The sequence below is a fragment of the Melopsittacus undulatus genome, chromosome 9, assembly GCF_012275295.1.
Source record: "Melopsittacus undulatus isolate bMelUnd1 chromosome 9, bMelUnd1.mat.Z, whole genome shotgun sequence".
NCBI lineage: Eukaryota > Metazoa > Chordata > Aves > Psittaciformes > Psittaculidae > Melopsittacus > Melopsittacus undulatus.
The window spans coordinates 18,893,127-18,916,333 of record NC_047535.1 but is presented as its reverse complement, the minus strand read 5'-3'; the positions used below and the strand labels follow the sequence as shown (position 1 = coordinate 18,916,333).

The following is a 23,207-nucleotide window of genomic DNA, read 5'->3' as shown; positions in this document are numbered from 1 at the left end:
ACAAGGAGATACTTGTATTTTCAGTTTTCTTAATACAGGTGTTTACCTAAGATGACACTGCAGCAGTCTTCAAAATAGAACTTAAAACTTCTAAGATTTTTTTTCTAAAACCTTAAAAAAAGACAAAAAACCTAAAAAAGCCTGAAAGCAGAGAACAATACTAACCCCCATGTATTATCACTCGACTACCTTAAAAAATTAAACTGCTTTCAGTATAATTTAAAGTGTAGTTTCATATATGCTTGGTATAGAGTTCCTACTGTTCTTCAAGGCTGTGATTTTTCTCTGTAAATTTGGTCTTCTCTGTTATCTCCTTGTTCCCCAGGATGCATCATCTGATGGTCCATTAGTTGTGTGAGGGACAGAACCTGTTCCCTTCAGTGCCAAGGAGGGAATTAGTGTTCAGTGGGAATCTCATGCATGAGAGAGAGGCCCATCTGGGACTGGCTGATGAATGGCTGTAGTCAGACTGTAGTCAGACTTCAGTTACATTCTTTCTAGCAGTTTTAGAAAGGAAAACATTATCTGCAGGTTACACGGCTTTTGGTTACATTAAAGCAATTATTTCCTGGCTCCTGTGAAACTTTGGAGATGGGGAAGCATTCAGAAAGATCTGTGTAAAACAGATTGCTGGTTCTAGCTCCCAGTGGCAGGCAGAATACCAGAAATTGTTCTGCTAGAAGGGAGACTAGCTAAAGTTACCTTCCCTTGGCTTTGCATCCTGATCCCAGGGTCTTTGGCTGCTGACGAGGATTGCCCTTGACTAGTCTTTTCTTCAGTAGGTGCACCAACAGGGTCTCAATTTTTCTTGCTTTAATCCCTGTTCCCATTAAATGCATGTGAATGTGATCTCTTTGTTTTCCTTGGTTGAAATTAGCAGATAGGTTTATGATTTATTAAAGAAACGCATCCAGCCACATGAACACAGTGCAGCTGTCTGCAAGTGATTTCCCTAGGAAGTCAGACTAAAAAATGGTGATGCTCCTGCTCTATCCTCTCTGCACATTAGCCCCGTTCTAACTGTCTAGCCAAAGTCTGTGTGAGACACTTTTTTAGTGAGAGATGCTTTGCCCCAGTTGCTTTCAGCAGGGGTGCTTATCCTAGGGCTATGTCAGATCTGCTCACATTCAGCATGATGCAGTCGATCATAAAAATTTGTAGTGAAGGGCATATAGTTTACATAGGAAACATAAAACTTGGTATGAAGTTTTCTCAGTGAAAATAACTCAATTTTATAGTCTCACTTATGTGATTCTTAGTTGCAATCCATGTCTTCCAAGTTTATAAATGAGTTTTCTTAAAAGTACTTAGGCGTGGTGCAGCAGCACAAGCACTAGCACTGGGTTTGCCAGCAGTCTGTCCCTGCACCCTGGCTCCTTCCCGCACTCCTCACCTCCACGCACAGGGCACCAGGGAGATCTATCAGCTTTTGATTTAATGAATGCTTTACCTCGGAGTATGTTTGGGTGTTTATTTAAATTAAGGTTTATCTCATCCTGTTTTTTTTAAGTTACATTTGAAGAGAGTATACTTTTAAAATAGTTTTATTAAGCTAGTGTTAATCTCCTGTGATTACATATTTCTCTTTCAGCAGCCAGGTCTTGTAAAAGCAACAAAGCATGTTGTTTTTAGATTGAATTTGTTTTCAGTTAATTTTAAAAAAGTAGGCTTAAACATTGCAAGAACGCAAACCACCTCCTGTGTGAATTTAAAGTCACTTTTGGATTTAAACTATTTACTTTGTCGCTGGCGATGTTCATTTGTTGAACTAAGGCAGGACGATGGGCAGTGTTCCAGGCCGCACATGGCCTTCGAGCCACGCTGCGCTCCTATGGCGACCTCGTGCTCGGGGCAGGCTGCGGGCAGCCGGTCGGGGAGCAGGGCTCGCCTCTGGCGGCGGGCAGGACGGCACCCGGGAGCACGGAGATCGGGCTTCCCCTCCGCGCAGAAGGAGCCGTTCGGGAGCCCCGCCTGTGCCGGGACAGGAGGCGGCTCCCGCAAGGCCCTCCTTGTGCCCTGGGACGGCTCAGCCCGTTGCGAGGGCTCCCGGCCTGCTTTCGGGCCTCGGCGGGCCGCCCAGCGCTCCGTTCCCCCGTAGTTCGTAACGGGCACTGGGAAGGGGTCAGCTGCCCGCCCCGCGAGCCTGAAGCGAGGAGCGGCCCCCCCAGCCCCACCCCATCCACCACCTCCCCCCTCCCTCGCACGGCACCACCGGCCGGCGGAAGGACAAATAGTCCTCGCCGCATTGTTCGATTCCGCACAACTTTGGGCTGCCGCGGCGGGCAGCGGGCCCGTGACCGGCCGAAGGGTGCGGGGTGCCGGTCCTGCTGAGGGGTGGCGTTGCGAGCGGGGAGCAGAGCTGAGCAGCGGGGGTGCCTAGGCGGGCACGGCCAACTTCGGTCCCTCCGCCTCGCCCTCCCCGCGGCGGCCGGCCCGGGGCAGCGAGACGCGGCGCGTCCGGGGCGGTGCTGGGGGCGGGCCACGGTCTGTGCGCCCCGAGGGGCTGCCGCGTCGCGGGCTGGGCTCCGCCGTCGGGCCGGAGAGGCTCGGGCCGGAGAGGCTCCTCCCGGAGCACCCGCCGGTGGGGCGCAGCTTCCCGCTCTGCTCCGCGGCCCGTTGGTCTGCCCGGAGGGCGCCAGCCAGACCGGCGGCGTTGCTGCGTCGGCGTCTCGGCCGCGGGAGGCTTCGCTGTGCAGGGCCCGATCCCGCTGCGTGGACGGGAAGGGCCCTCCCACCGCGGTCTCTTTTAATCACCCACCCGTTCCCCCAGTCAACTTTCTTATATTGTAAGAATTCCTTCGGTGAAGATCGTCTCTTACGGCGAGTTGAAGCCTTCACCCTTTTCCTGCTTAGCCAGAAGTACTTGATGAGTATTTTGTCAGCAGTAACATGCTAAGTGTAACTGTCAGTGGCCCCACAGAAACAGGTTTTAATTTCATAATAGTCAACCTGCCTGCTCTTTCTTGTCATCTCATGAGTACTTCCGTTTGTGAGAAGTTCCACCATTATAGCCTCCTACAAATGTTCTAAGTCTCTTCCATTGTAGAATATGTTACATAATATGTATGTTATATAATTTTAATTACTGTGATGTAAATATAGCAGGCAGCAAGCGAGGCCGCAAATTCAGTTATCTGTAAGATGGGCTGTACTGATAACAGCAAGCACTGTGTAGTCATGAGGCTTGGTCATAGGAACAGAGCTGTAAGATCGTTTGTAGGATACTTTTTACAAAGTCTGCTTTGGAAGGAAGAACTGCAGGAAAAACATGGTTCATCCCCAAAAGCTTTACCCAAAAGTTTCCTGCATGACAACAGAAATCTTTTAGTTAGTTCTTACTGGCTTGAGTCAGATTCTGGGTGACCCCAGGAACACGTCAGTGAGAAAATGGAATAGCTTTGCCCATGCTAGTTGCAGGAAACAAAATTGTGTTCTTATTGTGGACTCCAAATAAGCATTGCTCTCTGTACTGGGAAGTCTGCTGAAAGCAATAGAAAGGATTCAGTGGTTTAAGTGAGGGTGGAAATTTGTTCAAACAAAAAACTAGAACAGGAAAGGAGGTCTGCTGGCATTTCTCCAGGGCTGTCCATTTGCTGAGCAATAGCATTTATTAAGGATAAACTGCGGGCTGTGGATGCAGGCTGATCACAAATGTGTTGATTTAAAGGAGCCATTCCAGTGCAAACTCCATCCTGGGTCAAATGTTCTGTCGGGGAACACCCCCGAAGCTTGTGCAGTTTGGGTGGTGGGGGTGAATTAATTCAGTGTGTGTAAATTTAAGAATAAATAAACCAAAAGGAGACATGCAAGCTTAATGATTTTATTCACACAGGCATGATACATTAAATAGTAATACGGAATACATTTTCTCACATCCCTGAATGCACAACAGCTGTCTGCTGTATCAGATATTTTTCCTTTAAGGAGTGGGTGGAAAGCAATTCATGAAGGCTGTGGAAACAGCATCTGAGTGTGATTATTTTCAGGGGGTTGTGCTCAAGTGATTTGGTTTTTATATTCCTCTTAATTTTTTTATGTCCCGTATGTAATTTCTAATTTTCATGGTCACGTTGAAGCTTGTAGAAGAATTTTGCCATCACCATCTGGCAACTAGCAATTCCCTGATTGCTGTGGTTGGTAGCTGACCATCTTGCTGTTAGTAGATCAGTTGTCAGGGCTGTGGCTGTAAAGATTTACGGTTGTATCAGTGTCTGGAGTTCAGTGATGACTTTGTGTGCATTGGTTTACTTGCACTGCTCCATGAGAGACATAAAACTTGTCTAAGGAAATCTACAAGATGAATAAATTCATTTATATTGATAGAAAATTCACTGATGATAATATGATGGGGAAAACATTGTCAGGAATTCAACCCTGATTGCTGGAGTCTTTGCTGACAAAATCACTAGCAAAATGATCGGTGCTTATGACTGCTCCTATCTCCTGTGCTATCTGTTTGATCCGCAGCTCCCTAGGGAGTGAAGACCTATTTTTATAGAAGTGAAAGAAAAAAAAGGTGTAACAGCTGCAGAAGACAGTAGCATTTCAGCCTTTTTTATATAATGTACAAGGCAGGTGTCATTGTGGCACAGCAAAGCTGGGTGATTTTTATTGTATGATGTGTGTACTATGTTTGCTGCATTTGTGCATGTATAAGGAACAACTATAACTAGGGATTGAAGCAGGAATGAAACTGGAAGTGCTTTTTTATTGCAAACGGAAAACTGTTGTAATTGTCTGAACCTAGTTTCAGATATCCATTTTTTCAATGTTTTAAAATGTTTATTTGAAAAGTCCTACTTGGTCATATTTCTCATAAAGATTTCCAAATTTTTTTTTGTTGTTTGTTTTTTGGCTTTTTTTTTTTTTATGTTGCCCCTGTTTTCTGTTTCATTTCCTGTGTATGACTGTGACAGGATAAGGTTTTACAATGCATGTATTTTTTTAACTCCTATCTTTTCAGTGAATAGGAATCATTTATAGAGTGGCAGAGATGAAAGGATACTTAGAAAGTAGCAGCTTGAGAAAGGGATTGGAGAATCTGATAATAGGTGAAAGACAATATTGCATGGACGTGGAATATTATTCCTCCATGTTTCAAGTGTACATGTTAATTCTGATCAGTTTTACGTGAAAGGGGTTTAAAAACTGTAAGGATTCCATACCTTACCAACGTGGCAGATGATGATCAGTACCTGGGGAAGATTAGGTTAAATCTCTTTTTAGACTTTTATTGTAATGGAGGATGTGATACTTTCACAAGTGTGAAAGATCTTGTGAGAGATCACAACAGTTTCAGTCCACCAATCTACACGAGTTTCTTCTGAAATTTCTAAATTGGCCAAGTCATTACAATTTGGCTCCCCAGAGCACTCTTCTTTAGGTTGGACTTATGGTACATTTTTGGCCAGAGAATACCTTCCCTGAGAGAGAATACCTTCCCTGAGGCCTTGGATACTTGCTAAATTGTCTGGCGTAATTTTTGGCGACTTCATTTATGTTCTGATCATTTTTCTGCAGGTGCCTGGCAATGAAGTTTTTCAAAGAGGATGGTCAGCCCATAGAGACGTAATGCAGAAAAATGGCTGCTACATGGGACTTTTGAGCATGTTTGCTGCCAGCATCTACATGAGAAAGTGTCACATCTTTGTGGACCAAATGGAACATCTTATGGTATTTTGTGTGTCTTTAAACCCTATGCCATGGATTATGAGAATATAGCATCTACCATGTAAAACTTGTGGCTGCAAATAGAAGCCTACAAATTTGGTCAGAGGACAAATAAGAAGTGTTTGAAATAAAGTTTTAATTTTGATACAGTTACACATCAGTGCAAGTAATTGTAGCATTATGGCTTCCACCTTCTCTCTATTTAGCCAGGCTTCTAATCAGTGCTTCCCAGGGCTGCAGCTGTCCTGATGCTACTAAGTACCAGTACTGGTTAAACAGTAACACTTCAAGAGAAATAGTATTTTCACAGTATATAAATAGGGTATCTTTCCTGTAACTGAAATATGTTAAAGGTCACTCATGAAATGTATAATGATCTTTGTCACTGAGTGCTTTCCTCTATAACTGTATTACTTCTACATCAAAGGGCAAAAGTACATATTTATGTCCCTCAGGGCACAGAGAATGGGAGTCATTGTGTTGATATTTTAATACAAATTGCCTCCTGCATATCTTAGTGGTAAATATATGAATATTCATAGAATCGAGGCCAGATGATCATCCAGTACACAGCATATATGGGAGAAAAATGGAGGAGAACGTTTTAAGGCTCCAGAATCTCCAGTTTGTCTTTGCCTGGGGGTGGTAAGTTTGTTATCACCCTCCCCTTCCTCCGGAAGATGTCACAGTCGGGATCTGGGGGTTGGAAGGGATGGGTGTGAGGCTGGAGAGCTTTCTGTGCAGCCTGCTGCTTTCCGAACCTGGGGGGCTGCCAAGCTGCAGCCTGTGAGGGATGAATGCTCCTTACACAGTGTGCCTTTCCTCACAGCACTCACTGTCTCCCTGGAGCGTTTAAGGTTCTCCAGGACTTTAAGTACCCTTTTCCTCTGTCCTTGTGTTCCATAAGTCCCTTTGCTCCGAAAGAAGGATACGTCAGTATCTGCCGAGATGGCTATTTGTTAATTTTGGCCGTCATAGGTAGCCCGGGTATCCCGGGTCAGGAAAGAGCAGGCCCAGAGCCGGGCGGTGGCGAGTAGGTGCCGCCTGGGGGCTCTGCAGGCTGGGTCACCGTGCTCTGCCCGGGCTGCTGCGAACGCGAGAGGATCTTCCCTCAGGACAGCGGGTAGTGCAGCCCCGTGAGGAGGGCACCGAGGGGGGCAAAGTAATTTGTCTGTAGCAGTGTCAGGACCCAGTAAGGGTTCCTCGCTGCTGGCTCCCTTTCCCGCACGGAGACCCGCAGCATAGCCGGTTTGAGAGAACTGCAGAGTTTGTTTGAATGTGTGTTCTTGCGTTAGCATACGTGTTTTTATGCTTTAACACGTTAATGTTTTAATGGTCAGTATTTAGGAGGAAGTTGCTAATGAACGTCTAAAGCCTCAGACAATTCATGTGCAATTTTATTTTGTAAAATGAGACGGTATACGGGTATATTCAAAGTATTTAGGCATATTTTAGAGTATGTGGATTCGGGGTGAGCGGGATAATGTATTTCGGGGCACGGCCACTGCAGTCAGTGCTGCATGCCGAGGTTTGTGCCAGCAATCTCCATGAGGCGGGGAGGGCTCTGTTCCCGTGCGGGGCGGGTTTTGCGGGGGCCCGTTGCGGTGTCCCCAGGCGGGCCGGGGGCTGCTGGGTCCCGCATCCCCCCGCGCCGCCGGATCCTGCGCGGCGCTACGTGCGGTGCGCGAGCCCAGGCCGGGCCCCGCCGCCACCACCCTCCGCCCCCCGCTGCCGGGGCGGGGGCCGAGCCGGCTCCGAGAGGCGCCCGCGGGGTCACCGCCAGCGCGGCGGCGCCTCTCGCCCGTCCCCGGCCGGTAGCGACGCGGCGCGTCAGGGGTTAAGCCCGCGGAGGCACTGGGCGCGGAGGGATACGGAGCCGGAGCCGTGAGCGTGGTGCTGAGGCTCTGTAAGCAAAAAAATGTCTGCCTGAGGGAAACCCACAAGTTCCTTCAGCGGGGGGGGACCGCTCGGCTCGCCACCTCCCACCAGCCCGCGGCCCGCCCGCTGCCGCCTGCCGGCCCTGGTCTCCGGAGCGTACGGGGGGCAGCAGGTAAATGCGGGCGGCGAGGAGCCGGGAGAAGTTGGGAGAGAGGTGGGGGAGGGCAGAGGCGGCCGAGCGCTCGCAGGGGCAGAGACGGCGGAGAGGGGCGCGGAGCCGCGGCCGGGCGGGAGCGGTGCTGCCCGGAAGGGGGGCCTTCGCGAGGGCGGCGGGAGGCGCCGCGGGGGAAACCCGAGGGGCGGCAGCAGCCGAGGCCGGGCGGAGTGCCGGGCGTGCGGCGTGCCGGGGTCTCGGCCGGCGGTGGGGCGGACCCCGGGCGGGCGGTGGCGCCCGGCCCTGGGCAGCAGTGGGCCCCCGCTGGCGGCGCTCTGCGTGCTACCGGCCGCGCGGCTCCGCGCACTCATAAAGGACCGCGGCGGCCGCAGCCGGGCCCTTGCGCCGGGGACTCTGGAACTTGTCTCGGAGTGGGGCTGCGGCAGCGCCCCTGCCGCTCCCCCGCGGCGCCCGCCGGGCAGAAGGCGCGGGCCCCGCTGCCCCTCCTCCTCCTTCCCCCCAGCCCCCCACCGCATCCCGCGGCGCGCGCGCACGCCCCCCGCCGCCCGCCCGGTGGTGGCGCGCGGCCCCGTCCGCGCGCCGCGTGTGCGCGTGCGGCGGGCGGGGGCGGCTCCCGGCCCGCCGCGGTCCCGCGCGGGGAGCGGCAGAGCCCGCACGGCGGGGGGGGGGAAGGGGGGGCGGCCGGCGGTGGTGCCGGGCAGCGGGGAGGCCCCGCTTGTCAGCCCCATTGTTGCGCAGGCAGAGAGTCACTGCATCCGCGCGCGTTCCCAGGGAGCCGCTGCGCCGCGGCCGGTCCCTTGCTTTCGCTTGCCTGGGGGAATCTCATTCCTGGCCGTGGCCCCGCCGCGGCGTTATTGCACCTCGCTGGAGGTGGGGAGAAGTGGGATGGGGGAGACAAGGGGCTCCGAGTAAAGTTAGTGAGAGTTGGCTGGTGCGGGGAGCGGCCGCGCGTCTCGCCGGGCCGCCCGGTGCAGCCAGGCTCCCCGGGGGGTCCTGGTGGCCCGTCCACGCTGCGGCAGGTGTCCCGGCAGCGGGGGGCGGCAGCAGCCCCGAGGTGCAGCGCTGCCCGCGCCTCTCTCCCTGTGCTCTAGGAGGTGAGTGGAAGAAGATGAATTCCCAGCAGCAGAGGATGGCCGCGATAGGAACTGACAAGGAGCTGAGCGACTTGCTGGACTTCAGCGCGGTAGGATTTTCTGCGAGGTCTTCCATGGCTTTTGCGTGGTAACGCGAGCTGAGGAGTAGGGGCAGCAGCGCGCAGGGCTTGGCTGAGTCCAGCTCAGCTAAGTTGGACACCTAAACTTTGATGTAATGTCTAGACTTCCAGATTTAATACTGTAATACCAGCTGGGTTAATTGGTTTAACTGGTTAAAATCAGGCTGACCCAGTGATGGCATAATCTAATAATTAACATTCGTTAAGCTGGTATGTGGCATGGATACTTTAGCTTTTTTTTTTGTTTTTTTTCCCTTTTTAACCAAAAGTAAATGTTACACCCCTAAATAACAAAGGTTATTTATTGATCGCTTGGGCTTAGAAAATTTTAGGTATTTTCAGTGTGATAGTTCTAACGGATTTCAGAAAGGTGCTTGATTTATAAGCATAATAGGAAGCCACGGCCTCTCAACAGCTGGCTGTATCCAGTGACATTAGACTCACAGGTCTGTAAGATACATGTTTTGAGTAGCAAAATTTAAGATCTCTAGTAACTGTTTGAAACTTCCATAGTAGTAGTAGGTCTGCTTTTAATTTTTTAAAGTTTCTTAAAGTTGTTTAAAGAGATGTTAGTGGTATCAGTAAATCGTAAGGAGTACTTTAGCTTATTGGTTTAAGGGTCTAAGCATGCATCTTGTATTCTCTTAATTGTCTAACAGAAAAATTGTTTCTTAACTTTTTTTTTAAGTTTACATTAATAATTTAGAACTGAGTTTCAAAGGCAATTTAAACACATATTTTTTCTTGTTTTGCAGATGTTTTCCCCACCTGTTAATAGTGGGAAAACCAGACCAACTACACTAGGAAGCAGCCAGTTCAGTGGATCAGGTAGGATGCACTCAATAGATACAAAAAGTTCATGTAACTAGGTCTTGATGCTTTAGCTTAGTCTTTTTGTGCTTCAAGTATCAAAATCTTTCATTTGTACATATTCTCATAAGATCCTCAAATTAATTAGAGATGTGCTGTTTTGATCTAACACATTTTAACCACAGTTTCCCTTTATATGCCTTAGAGTACTTGTCCCATTATGGTGAAGTGTTAAATATCTCTAGTCATACTGACATGCAAGTTGTGTGTTTATCCATGATGTTAAAAATGAAGGGCTGCTTTGGTTTTGTTTGTTTGATAAAATCAAATCTACCTATTCAATTAAAGTATTTCCTATCCCCTGCATGAAAACAGAAAGCACAAATAAAATGCCAAATAATGAAATTCTCCCCACTTGAAGAATATATTTTAAAATGCAGTTCTGAAGGAAAATGTAAGGCTAATACAGTTCCCTAGTGCTGTGTAGTTCTCCAAGTCTTGACAAATTTCTTTCATGTTGACTATCAGTGCATCCCAAAAACAAGTAACTGTACTTACATGTTGCATGTACGTTATGAATTGAGTGTCTTCTCATGAGGTCTACATAATGGCTTTTAGAGACTTTAAAGTGAAACCTCTAATAGGAAATAAATGCAGTTTTTGATACAATTTTTGGATTTATTAGCACTTACAGAAGAGAAACTAAGTAACTTTTTGATAATGTTTTCTTTTTCATGTGTGTGTATTTTCTGTGAATACAGTGAAGTGATATTTTTGTTTTTATGAATACAACAAAGTGATGCTTGTGATGTAGTTAATGAAAATAATTTTTAGAATGCCAGTAGAGGAGTGAAGTAATTGCTGGCATTCGAGCAATAATGTCACCTCTTTGCCTTTTACAGTGTCAGAGGTGCTACTTTGAGAGTCTGTATGAAACACCTCGCATCTTAGTGACACTTCAGAATTTTTGTTTTCAAAAGTATCTGAAAACTTTTGAATTGTATATATTTGCAGACTCTTCAGCTAATATCTTCAATGTTTAATGAAAATAGGTCGCAAATGTAATTGTAACATACTTGAAAAAGCATTTTACTTTTTCTCTCCTAAAACATGTAAGTGGTTTTGTCTTGCTCTTTAAAAGTATGTCAAATAGAAATTATTTGCAATGATAAGACAGCAAATCTGTATATGATGTAGTTAATTCTTTTTTTTTATACTTACATTCAAGATATTTGTTTCTCAAAAGCTTTTTTTAGAAGACATTCAGGCAGCTAAAACTTACTGTGGGGACCACAACCTGAGCATCTCATCCCCCTTTTCCCTTGCTTTTCCTGAATGAGTAGAATAATTTTCTGTTGAATAATCAAGATTTAATTTTGAGTTTAGCTCTTAAGTCAGTCTTGGGTAGTGTGGCTGGCCCTGTTTGTAGGTTAGGTTTCCCTTCTTTGCTTGGATGACTCAGAAGAATAGAGAATGTCAGAATACTTAGTATTTAGGAAGAAGCAAGTGTTACTGACTCCTGGAAATTTCTTTACCAATATGGTATATCGGCACATAGATACCAATCATGAGCAACACACTGCAGCTGTCAAATGAACTACAAGCTTAGGTGAATTCCCCTTGGAAAAGATAATGGTTGTGGGTTTTAATTCAAAACACTTATAGTTGCAGAGATTTGCTGGTTAGTGGAATTATATGCCCCAATTCTTGTAGCATTATGACCGAAGTCTGGACCTAGGAGGATTACTCTGCAGGAGTGAGAGGTGACAAACTTCTACATCAGTTGTGTTCTGTGTCAGTGTTGTGTTGTAGAAAGACTTATGTTAAGATCATTGACAATGTACAGGCATTTAATTTCTAGCAGTCTGATTTAATTATGATCTTGCTTTAATGTCAAGTGTTCTGTAACTTCTAGGACCAGCAATGTGCTTTTTTTTTTTTTTTTTTTTTTTTACGTATTTGTTTTTTCCCTTTAACTGCTGGAGGCCACTTTTTAAGAGAAGTTTGAGGAGGGGAGGTATTTATTTATTTCTTTGAGCTGTCTAGTACCGAAAGGCATAATGTGCATGGATTCTTGGAAAGCACTTCTTTAATTTTATTTGAATACAGAATGATGCTCTCTCTTATGGAGACTTTCTGTGACTTTGATGGCAGTTGCAGAAATGCGTCTTGATTCAGAATCTGTCAGATTAAATTTGGTTATTTTATTTTTCTAACACCTTTACAAACACAAGATCACAGAATGGGTTGGAAGGGACCTTAAAGCTCATCCAATTCTAACCACCTGCCATGGGTGCAGATGCCTTCCACTAGAGCAGGTTGCTCCAAGCCCTGTCCAGCCTGGCCTTGAACATTGTCAGCTATGGGGCAGCCACAGCTTTTCTAGGCAACCTGTGCCAGTGCCTCACCACACAGTAAAGAATTTTCTCTTAATTAATGTCTAATCTTAATGTTCCCTCTATCAATTGAAAGTTATAACTGCTTGTCCCAAGGGAAGTGTTTTCCTTAGCTGGAAAAAGCATATGTTTATTGTTTGTTATTACACAGTCCCCTTTTTCTCATTGGGACTTTAAATAAGCATATCTGAAAACACCTTACCTCCCCCCTCTCCATCCCCCCCCCCAACTGATCAGTGATTTGAGATGCAGCCTAATGGTCCCCGTTAAGCAGGTGAAAATCAATTGCTTGTTTGCATGGTTCTTAAGACTGCTTGTTTCTGGGAAGTCTGATTTTGAAGGCTGGAATGCTCGTGAAGCATTTTCCTTACAGTCTCCCAGTTTAAAAGGATAAATTAGTTACTGCTCAGGAATGGTTACGTTTATTTGTTTTTCAGGCGTGGCTTTATGGAGTGTTGGCAATACCAGGGTGTATGTTATTAATTTTGATCTGGTATATATCTGTAGTGTTCTGTTGATTATGCTGTAATATTTCTAATTGGATTGCATAAATAAGATAGCTAATATGACTGATACCTGTAATTTGTAAGAAAATTCTGTCATGGGTTAGCATGTGAACATTGTGTTTTGATTAAAAGATGGCTAGAGTCTGCTATCGGGGCAGGCGTGCTGTGTACAGGTCAGTCAGTTATGAATGAAAGCTACAGATGAAATAAGTGAACCAGTCTGATACATCATAGTATCTTATGACAGTCAGTCATGTAAGCTGCTGATAAAGTCAGATAACCTGGTCACATTGTTGGTGAAAATAAACCGATTGGAAAAGTAACCTGAGATGTCAGTCACGGAGTTAAGCCACAAAATTATACCTTGTCATACCTGTTGTAATTACCTCTTATTTAAAACAGAACTTCCCATTCTTTTCACCCTCAAAACTTGTGAGGATAAGGCCATTTCTGTCTTAGAAATCATAGGAGTAGGTAAAGGTCAGCGATACACTCTACCAGGCTTTTTTGTAGATTTGATTTAAAGTTTTCTGTGTTCATGCTATGATTAGTAGCAGTGTTTATGATTTACAGTGGAATTTTGTTTTGTTTTGCTTTTGTCAAAACCACAAAATGTATGGCAGTGCAAACCTGGATGGTGACTGATTTTGCCAATACCCTTTATTTATTACAGCAACTCCATTAAATTTCAGTCACAATATTCAGACACCTGCCATAGGCAATAACAGTTTAATTTTCCTGTGGTTTTCAGTGCAATCTCAATTTCAGTTTGAAACTTTTTAATCTCAGGTGTGGTACTCTAAAATAAAACCTTTTTAAAAAAATTCTGTTGCAAATAACTTCTCAGATGTTAAAGAATAAACCAGCTGAGAATATTTCATTAGAGCCTACTATCTTCAGTTGTTGTGCACACATTTGTCTGTGCGCAGCTTTGCGTACAATCTTGTGTACCCAGACATTCCTCATAGTAGACCTTCATGCAAAAAACCTTCTGAATGTATCTATCTAGATACCCATTTTTATCAGTTTGGTCCCTTTTTATGCAAATTTAAGAGACTTCCCTTTCCTAAGGAAGGATTGGAATAGGTCTCTAATGAGTGGCTTCATGCAAAGATCATTTAAGTTGATAGCCTGCCATTAACCTGAGTGTCCTTAAATTGGGGCCATGTGTCTTGAGACTGGACACAATGGCATTCTTTAGTGGGTCTATTAAGTTATCAGTGTTTCCAAAGTTAGCACAACCTGACTTGGTTACTGTTTGTCAGTCCTATAAACTCTTAACTTCCTTTTAACTTTTGCATCAGCAGTTCCTTGTAAAACAAACAAACAAATGCAACAAACAAATCTTTGCAGAGTTACCTGGGTGGGCAGTGTTTTAATCACTGCATCCACTAATCCACTGCAAGGGTTGAAGAGAAGAGGAACTCTTAACTCTGACAGCCAAATCACAGCCTTGGAGAAAACTGCAGAAAGATGAGACTTACATATGCAAATCAGTTCCCCTAACCTTTCAAAACATGGTATTTTTTTCTGTCTTTCTCTCTGTGAGAACTGTGATTCTGAAGAAGAATCAATTCCGTGATACCATTCTACATGTGTTTCTGCTGCAGTCTTCTGTTGAGGTGTAGGAAATTCCTAGTGCCTGCTCTTAATCCCTGAATGAAGGAGTTGATGAGAGGTGTCATGTAGTCAGTTGTACAGTCTGGTCCTACAGTATGTTAGGTCATGCCAGACTCTTCAAAATAAAAAAAAATGCCAAAGGCCTGTGTTTCAGGAATTTGGTATGCATTTCTAGTTTTGTCATCCAAAATATGTTACGATCCTGTTTGTTTTAGTTTGCTGTTCAAAAGATGAGCTTCTTGTGTGATAAATGCCAGAAATCTAGGGTGGCCTGTTGTAATAAACATTAGGTCATGCTTCTATTATTTTTATATTTAATTTTGTTCTTTAGCTCCATTACAAGTGAACCAGCAGACCTGGTAACCTGGTATTTCATCCTGGGTCTGAGGGTTGGTAGATTCTGTCCTCTTCTGCAGATCCTGGGTAGAGTTGTAGAAGCCTTGTGCTTGAAAGCATAAAGGGCTGTAGCTTCTTTCCTCTTCACTTGTTTGTAGGTGAGACCTATGGATTACCCTTCAAGTGGGCCATATGCAAGTGAGGTGAAGATTTCAGTTTGGTTCCTTCACCTATTGCATTTACAAGCCTAAAAGGGTGCTACAATGCTAGGAAATATGTGACTGCAAATCACCTGTTGGCAGCCTCTGTCTTACTATTGCTGTCCCTTTACCTTCTCCTCTTGCCTTGTCTCTGAAAGGTAAATTATCAGACACTTGCTGCATGAACAGTCTTGAAAAGTACAGCAGATAAAAGGACTGAGTAACTGCTTCCATATTTCTGTTTTAGAAAGGTGGGGGAGAAAATGTTGGACAAACAGAGGGAACCAATAACCCAACTTTAAAGCAGACAGTCACTCTTCAATGTATTTGTGCTCACATTGTGGATATTGAGGGTTTTGTGCTTCGGAAAAAAAAGGTTACAAAGGCATTGTTCCTGGAACAGGTAGGTGTTCTGAATCCAGCTTGATGAGCGGATAAGTAGGTGTTTGTCCATCATTTGTTGCTGTTGGCTATGCTTTTGAAATGCCTGTTATCACTTAGGTGATAGTATGAACTTCATGCCAACTGGTCAGAAATTCCTTGCTGTATTCCAGATAACTAATTTTAGATTTTTAGTAGTGTTTGGCATGTCTTCAGAGATACACTTGCCACTGTTAATAAAGGAAACTAACTTACGCTGTATTGGCACGCAGAGAAAACATTCTTTCAAAAATGTAATCTTGTGTTTCCAGCAGTTAATTTTCCCTGGATGAGAGCCGTGATGTGCTTACAAGCACAGTGTCTAACCTCCAATCCCCATATAAAACATTACTGTCTCACAGCCAAGGAAGATCTTTGCTATGTTGTTTCTGTGTGGCTTCAGAAGGTCCCAGTAGTGTCATATCCTTTCCTGATGTGGAACTACCTGGGATGGAGCACCTTCCACTATTCCCACCCTTCACCCCAGCCAGTATCTCTTTGACCTGTCAAATTTTTCTGATCTACTCTAAGTGATGAGGAATGTCCAGATGCTTTGGAGAGGGGTCTTAATGGCATGTGGGAAGGAAGGAATATGATTTGAAGTTGCTTGTTGCTGTACTTTGGGGTTTAACCAGAGAGAAGTGTTGATATGAATGTCAACACAAGGACTAAAGGTTAGGGTAAAATGGAGGAAGAATCCTGGAGAGGTACTGAGGAGAAATTACATGTTATCTGAGGAATTAATTTTCTTTAAAGACAGGTATAAATGGGGTTCTTAGGTATTTGTGTATATTTTAATGGCAGCTGAGGTTGTACTCAGTCCCTTAATTACCACAGAACTTATATTCAATCTGTAGCTTGTGCTAGGGTTTGGGGTTATTTGATTTTAGTTGTTTGCGGTCTCTTTTTTTGGTCTTTGGCAAGGGAATTTCATGTTAAAACTTGTCATTCATACATATATGCCAGAGTTCCCCTTCCCCTTATTTCTTTCCAGCTGTCACGTATAGAGGACTTAACCCCTTAGTCATTCTTCTGTCAAGTGGGTATAACAGCTGTTTTGTCTCAGTTTACTTTATCTGTAGTTCAGTCTATAGATACTGTTTTATGAATTTCTGTTGATCTACTGTCTACTGTACTGTAAACTTAGTAAACTGTTTTTTCTTTAAGTTGCTAAAAGTATGGTGCAATTTTCATGGTTGAAAATCATGTGTATTTATTTATGAACAGAGAATATTTAAGGCACTAATATAAACCCATATCAATAAAAGTGGAGCTTGTGGAGACTAATTTTAAAATGGAAGGATGTGCATGAACTTAAGTAGTTTACTAGATTTCCTTGCGCTGACTTCTCTTGACTGCAGAGGTGCAGTTCCGTTTTTTGATACTCTAATGTGGAGGGGTTATATTTCTGGGGAATAGCACTGAGCATTTTAGAAGCTTTATAATATTTCTGAAATTACTTACAGAACCCGATGTGATTTATGTGATATAATACGTATGTTTTCTATTGCAAATTCTCTTAAAAATAAATATTAGTTTATTGTATTTGAAAAACCAGATTCAGTAAATGGCTCCATTGACTAAAGCATGTTCTCTAAAAAGCTTTTTTCAGAGGCATTGTCTAATTTAATATGTTAGTACTTCTTCACAAGTATATAGCAACACTTTAATTAGTTTTGTATGCTCGCCTGTGAGGAAGTCACTAAGTTTAAGTAGTAAATAAAGAAATATGAAAAGGCACTGTTTTCTTCTGTATACGAATAATTTGTTGAAGATTGTTACTGAATACTCATAATTAGTTTTAAATTTTATATACATCTTAATAACTTGTTTTTTGGTTACTAAGCATTGTAAGAAAAAGGGGAAAGTATTATTTCAGTACACGATTATAATTCTAAGGACAAGAAATGTATTTTAAATATCTATATTTTTTATTATTTTGTATTTTTTTTCTGTCTTAGGTAGTGATGGCCACGCTTCAGTTTGTTAATTTTTTAATTAATATGGAAGTCTAGAAGGTCCTCAGTTCTATTGTGTACTCAACCTGATGATTTCGAAGTAATTGTGGGCTTTTTAGTTACTGCAATCCATTATTTACTAGGGCATTTTTAGGGGCAAAGGGTTTTTTTGGTTTGCTTTTTTTTTTAGTATTGTGACTCTAAGATGAGCTAATGATAATGTTTTTTAATGTCTTGAATGGATGCCTTGTTTTTTCATTTGTGAAACAAAGCTGTGTTTGTAAACACAACATTCTAAAACATAAAGGACATACTTTTTTGGTGAAGATGTTAACTGAATACCAAGAATGATCAGAAAGAGTAGCTTTTGTTATATTTAATAATATCTCACTGTCTTCAGAGGATAATCAGGCTGAAATGTACCCAATCATTCTTTAGGACTTTGTTAGATTCTTGTATGCTAGGGTTGAGATTTTTTTCTTTTTTTTTTTCCTGAAGGAGGAGCTGACATTGCTTAAAATTAAATAAACTTCATGTTCTTGCCAATGTAATGTGGAAAAATCTTTCTTGGTCACATCAAAATAATTGTTGCTGGTGTTTTAAAGTGGTACTTGGAATGGGGGGTGCAAGAAGAGGAGACTTAAGAAGAGTTTTACAACCCTGTTCAGTAGGGTAATGCTCTGCAAATGCCAACAAAACCTTAGCATAACATTAAGTAAGGTTTGTTGTGGACAGGAAAATTGTACACTTCATATTTGTGCTATGGAAAACTTAAAAACCAGCTCATGCTATAGAATTGCATTTAAGAAAGAAGGTAAAATGTGTACATTTCTGGTAGTACCGTTTCTCTTTATTGTTAAGTGGAAAATAGGCAGATTTTTTTTTGCGTTCAGCTGGCAACTTTGAATTAATTATTTTCCCTGCAGTTTATTGCAGTCAACCTGCTTTCTTCCTGATTTCTTGCACCTGATCTTCTACAGAGATTGCTTACATTGTGTTGTTTCGGGTTTTTCTGTGGGCATGGAAGGTATTTGTTATGCTTTTCAAGTCTGCTTTTTGGTATTGCAGACTTTATTTTTTCTGTACCAGCTGTAGCTGCAGAAACGGTAGTATCTCCATGGCTTTATCAGGTTGTTAGTTATGTGCAGTTCCAGTAGTAAGTTGAACCACTTGCTTTTGCTTTTTTGCTTTCCTTTGCATGAACAAAACTGCAGGAAATGTTTGGTTTGTGCCTCATCTCTGAAAGAGCTCTGGGGTGCTGTGTTCTCTGGTAATACAGAGAAACTTAAGTTAGGCTGGGTTAGAGTGTTATTTGTGAAAATTACAATTTGTGAAAATTACATTTTAGACAGCATATTTTTTCCTCTTTTACAAAATAAATAGGCAGAATGAATTGTTAGTAAAGCATAACTAGGAAAACGAAAAATCCAAATTTGGTCATTCCTAATTGCATAGGTTTTGCAGCTAAAATACCAACAAATATCAGACCATGATTGTATGTGTTTGGTGTGTTAAATGAAGTTGAGCTTAAACCGGAGTTAACCTGTAATTCATTGTAAGCAAGAACTTGGCCTGATGTCTGTATTTATTCTGCTAAGTATGACCAAAATATATCGCTAATTTTAATATCATTGTCCTTGGGGAGTGAATTGATTTATAGTCCTTCTGTCTTCTTCCATGTTCAGGTTTTACAGACAAAATCTTTAGTGCATTTGTGTGGTTCCAAATTGTACCTGGAATAAAACTAGAATGCACATTGCTGGTTTTTGTATGTACTATCTGCTCTTTTTTAACATCTATCTAAAAGTCCAAAATAAACTGGTTTTGGTTTTAGGTGTGTGTGGTTTGGTTTTGGGATTTTTTTTTTTAGTTTTTTTTTTTTTTTACTTGAATTAGGCAATAAGAAGGGAACCAGACAGAAGAAGATGTAGTAAAACATAAACCTGAGTGTGATTTATATCTATTAGCCTATAATGTGTGAGAAAAATGTTTAAAATAACATTGCTTTGTGAACTTGGTTTCTCTAGTTCTGTTTGAAGCCTAAAAGATGCAGATAAGTCCATGATGAAGTAATTTCATTTTGAATGCTTCAAGGATGTCTTGTAATCAGGTATCTCTTCAATGTTTCTATGTTGCACTAGTGTTGGTTGAATACTGTGGAGGTAAATACACTTCAGAAAATCCTATCCTAGTTTTAGTCTTCTGTAGGAGAATGGAATTCACTGTTTATATTTGTATTTTTTGTTTATTTGAATCCAGGATACCATTGTCTTGGTGTTATCCCAGGAGCTCTTGTGGCTACTCTGTGAAATGATTAAACTGGACGGCTTTGCTTGTAGGACAAACATTTGTTATATTGTGGTGTTTGGATTTCAATGCAACACCTATCCTGTTCCAGTTTCTTTATGCAGCAACTCCATGAGTCATCTTTGTAAAAGAACACAGCTTAAAATAATCACTGATTGTTTCTTTGCGATTCTTCTCCCTGTCCACTGCAAATAAACAAGAGCAGAAATGACAATATCATTTAATCCTTTAATGTTTGCTTTTGACGTGCAAAACATTCTGTTGTAATAGAGGAGTAATCCGTGAGGAGGGTAGCTGCTCTTTCATCTTCCTGAATGCTAAATGAAGCCAAAGCTTTTATGAAGAGATGGTGGTTTAATGAAGATGACCGAGTTTTGGAGTAATGAAAAGCTTTTGTTTATTTCTAAAAATGATGCCTGGTGCTTACTGTGGCAGATTTCAAACGTATTCTAGAAGAAATGCACATCTCTGCCACTTTATGTGTGTAAATGCATGTAATGTCTGACATGTTCTCTACTCTCTGTAATGCTTTTATTTAGTAACATTGCAGATATCTCTGATACCGTATTCACTTGCCAGGGGACAGTAATAAGCACACAAAAAAAACAGAGCACGAACTTTGTCAGTATGAAAAACAACCCAATACTCAACCAATAGAAAATCCCCACCTTCCCAACCAAACAAAATGCCCCCAACACCTTATGCAAAAAAACCTCCTGAAAACTTAAACCCCAGTAAAGGCCCAACCAAACAAAAATCCCCACCTTTTTTCCTTTCCATTGTTAATTTCGTTAGCTTATTAGGACTACTTTTTTTTCTTAATAATCTGTAATATTCCTGCTTGCAAGGCAAGGTAGATAATTCCTTCAGAAGAAAGCAGAGAGAGGCTTTAAAGGATAGAAGACCATATCCTTTCCAGAACATACTCTCCCAACACTCTTTCACGCCTTCATGAATTAGTGAAAGGGCCTTTTATTTTTCCCCTCTTTGTAAGTCAATCCTTTTAAAGTGGCAAATAGTCAACTTCTGTGAAAGTTAATTCAATCTCCTTTTTTTTAACTGAGATTTTAAAGGTTGTGATTCTTTACAAAAAGTTCCTGCATTTGTGTTAGTCTCCAGTATGTGAATCCTGTGCCCTACAACCAGAAGTAATCTTAAAGGTTGCTAAACTATTTTAAGGTTGCCAGGAACGTAAAGAATGCAATCATGTTGTTAACGTTTCTCATTGTGTTACAGGAAGGATATATCTGACCATCTGGGGTGAGTGAATTTAGGTGAGCAACAACAGGCTGGATTTTGTCTATTTTTTGAAAGCTGCCATGTAATAAAAGTGGACATGTAACTTAATTTTCCTTCGTACCCTTTTTAGTGGTTTGAATTGCTGGATCCTATATCAAAGTACACAAACTCTTGTGTAAGAGTGTTATATATGGCATGAATACTTAAAACTCTGCATGTTAGGTGAATGAATTTCATGACATGTAAGGCCATGCATTTGTGAATATGTTTCTGGGTGGAAGGTGAAGCATTAGAAGAGACATGAGAGATAGCTTTTTTTTGAGTGATGCGGTAAACCCAGAGTTTATATTTATGCATGTCTGTTACACTCATTAAACCCACTTTAATTTCAAGATACTTGTTGAGTACTGAATAATGGTTTCAATCATCTGCTTATTTACTATGTACAAACACTTCCTTTTTCCTTTTCCCCCCATCCTGTTACGGGAAACTGAGATCAGACAAGAGGTAAATGCCTGCATATGGGAGATGACGTATAATGCAGTTTATATTCTAGGCTAACGATTATATTCCTTTTGGCCTTTGAGTAGTCCATAATTGTTTTGTAAAGTGAATGAAGTTTTTTTTTCTCCTAGACGCATGTTTGTTGGTAGGTAGCCTAAGTGCTTTGTGAACTATTATTAAAAAAAAAATCCGTGGTTTGTAGCTTGCATTTCTGCAAGTGAGAACTGGCGTGTTTATGACAATGCGACTTGTGCTGCAGTGAGGAATCAGTTGGAGTTTGGCCGTCTCTCATGTATGTGTCATAGGTTGTCTCCGAATTGGATACTGGAGAACATGCTGTTGCCATAGCAATGAAAGTCCTTTTGAAGGCAGGATTCTTGGCAGAGCTGTTGCTTCTCCTAAAGTGCTTGGTGCATTGATCTGAAAGTACCTTGGCCAGTATTAGTGCATAGCTGTAGTGAAAAGAGCGGGAAGTATACATATCTTTAAAATACATGATTTTCCTTTTTTTTCATAGCTAACTATTGGTTGAAACCCCTATTCATAAAACTACGTCTTTTTAAACTTTTATCCTCTGAACAATTCTTATATTTAACATTCTTGGCTTGAGTGAATGCATAGATTGGGTGTTCACTGCAAAAGTATCACTGGGTGACTTTCATAGTCCCTTTAGGTACTTGGAGCATATTTTAGAATGTTTCCTCCATGATTTTGGTTACCACAAAATAGCTGTAAAAATATGCTGCTTTATTCATAATGCTTTTCAACTTGTTTTCTTTTTTTCCAGGTATAATGGTTGCCTTACTCCTATGTTATATTACAGAACCCTAAATGTGATACTAATGGAGGAGAGTCACTACACTTAGGATCCCTTTTTCAGCAGATATGGCTAGATCTTTGTGTATAAATACTTCTCTCTTGAAGTGTGCTTTTGATATCAAATTAAGAAAACGCTATGAATTTCTTGTGTTCCATCAGATAGATATTTTTTCTCAGAAAGTGAAGTTTTCTTCCCCAAGATGAAGTGTAGGAGGAGTTCAGAGACAATTTGTGTAGCTCAGATGCTCTAGACAGCAGTAACATCTATTTCTACATGTGCTGAGAGGATGGAGTTGATTAATTTTTTTTCCTTATTTAAAAATATCAAACAATTTTAAAACTGAGGAATAAAAAGCAAAAGCTTTTGTAAGTGTGATGAGCACTGTGCAGCATTTTCTTTCATGTGCACTGGGATTTCCATGTTTAAGTGTTCCTTAAATTTGAAGTCACCAACCAAGCTTTCTCCCCTGTTTAGCTTTCACTTTATCACTTTCTCTGAAATAGTAGATATAGATGAGAATTAAACAAACACTTAATTCTTTTTCATCCTTCAAAGTGAAAATAAGGAAGAATGAAATCATACTTTATATGTACTTGTAAAGACCTTTGTGCCTGCTGTGGCAAATGTGAGCAAGTGCCATACTAGTGATCTTAAGCTTGGGTTTTGTTTTTCAGTCCCTGCACCCTTTTGCCCCTTTCTCAGAGTAGGGACGAAGCATAGCTTCAGGTTGGCTTGGCCCTGGGAAGCATTACTGAGCTGCAGCTCTAAGCAGTTTAGACAGGACTTGTTACTTGCAGTTTCTACATGTGTTGGTCTAACCTGGGTAGACAAGTCGGGGTGTAAGTGACCTTGGCATGGTGACCTGCATCAAAGAGAGGTCAGCATTGATTGCAGTGAGGGTGTGAAGCAAGGGAATTAGACTTTGCAAGGTGTCTGCTTGTTTTTGTTTCCCTTATTTAAGCAAATTTAATGCTGCATCAGCGGACATGTGTACTGATGCTCTCCAGCTATCCTTGGGAACAAATAACATTAATAACCCAAGCTTTCTATAACTGTTTTGCCAATTTGTCTCAAGTCATGTTTTGGGGGAAATGTGAAGGAGCTGTGAAGGTCTTTCAGGACTGCAACAAAAGTTCTGTTAATGTGTCCTTTTAG

At 42.2% G+C, this 23,207-nt stretch overlaps 1 protein-coding gene across 6 annotated transcripts in view; it reads left to right on the top strand.

Annotated features, from left to right (window-relative positions):
* The first annotated feature begins 7,544 nt into the window (after positions 1 to 7,544).
* The window catches only part of TCF12 (transcription factor 12), a 166,402-nt gene continuing 150,739 nt past the window's right edge, over positions 7,545 to 23,207 (top strand). For 2 of the 6 annotated variants that reach the window (XM_034066288.1, XM_034066283.1), the window contains exons 1-3: positions 7,547 to 7,720; positions 8,815 to 8,906; positions 9,692 to 9,764. In XM_034066288.1, coding sequence (XP_033922179.1) covers positions 8,832 to 8,906; positions 9,692 to 9,764 — 148 coding nt within the window. In that variant the 5' untranslated portion in view covers positions 7,547 to 7,720; positions 8,815 to 8,831. Of the gene's footprint in view, positions 7,721 to 8,814; positions 8,907 to 9,691; positions 9,765 to 23,207 lie in introns of all 6 variants that reach the window. The other 4 variants (XM_034066287.1, XM_034066282.1, XM_034066284.1 and 1 more) reach the window with 3 other exon arrangements.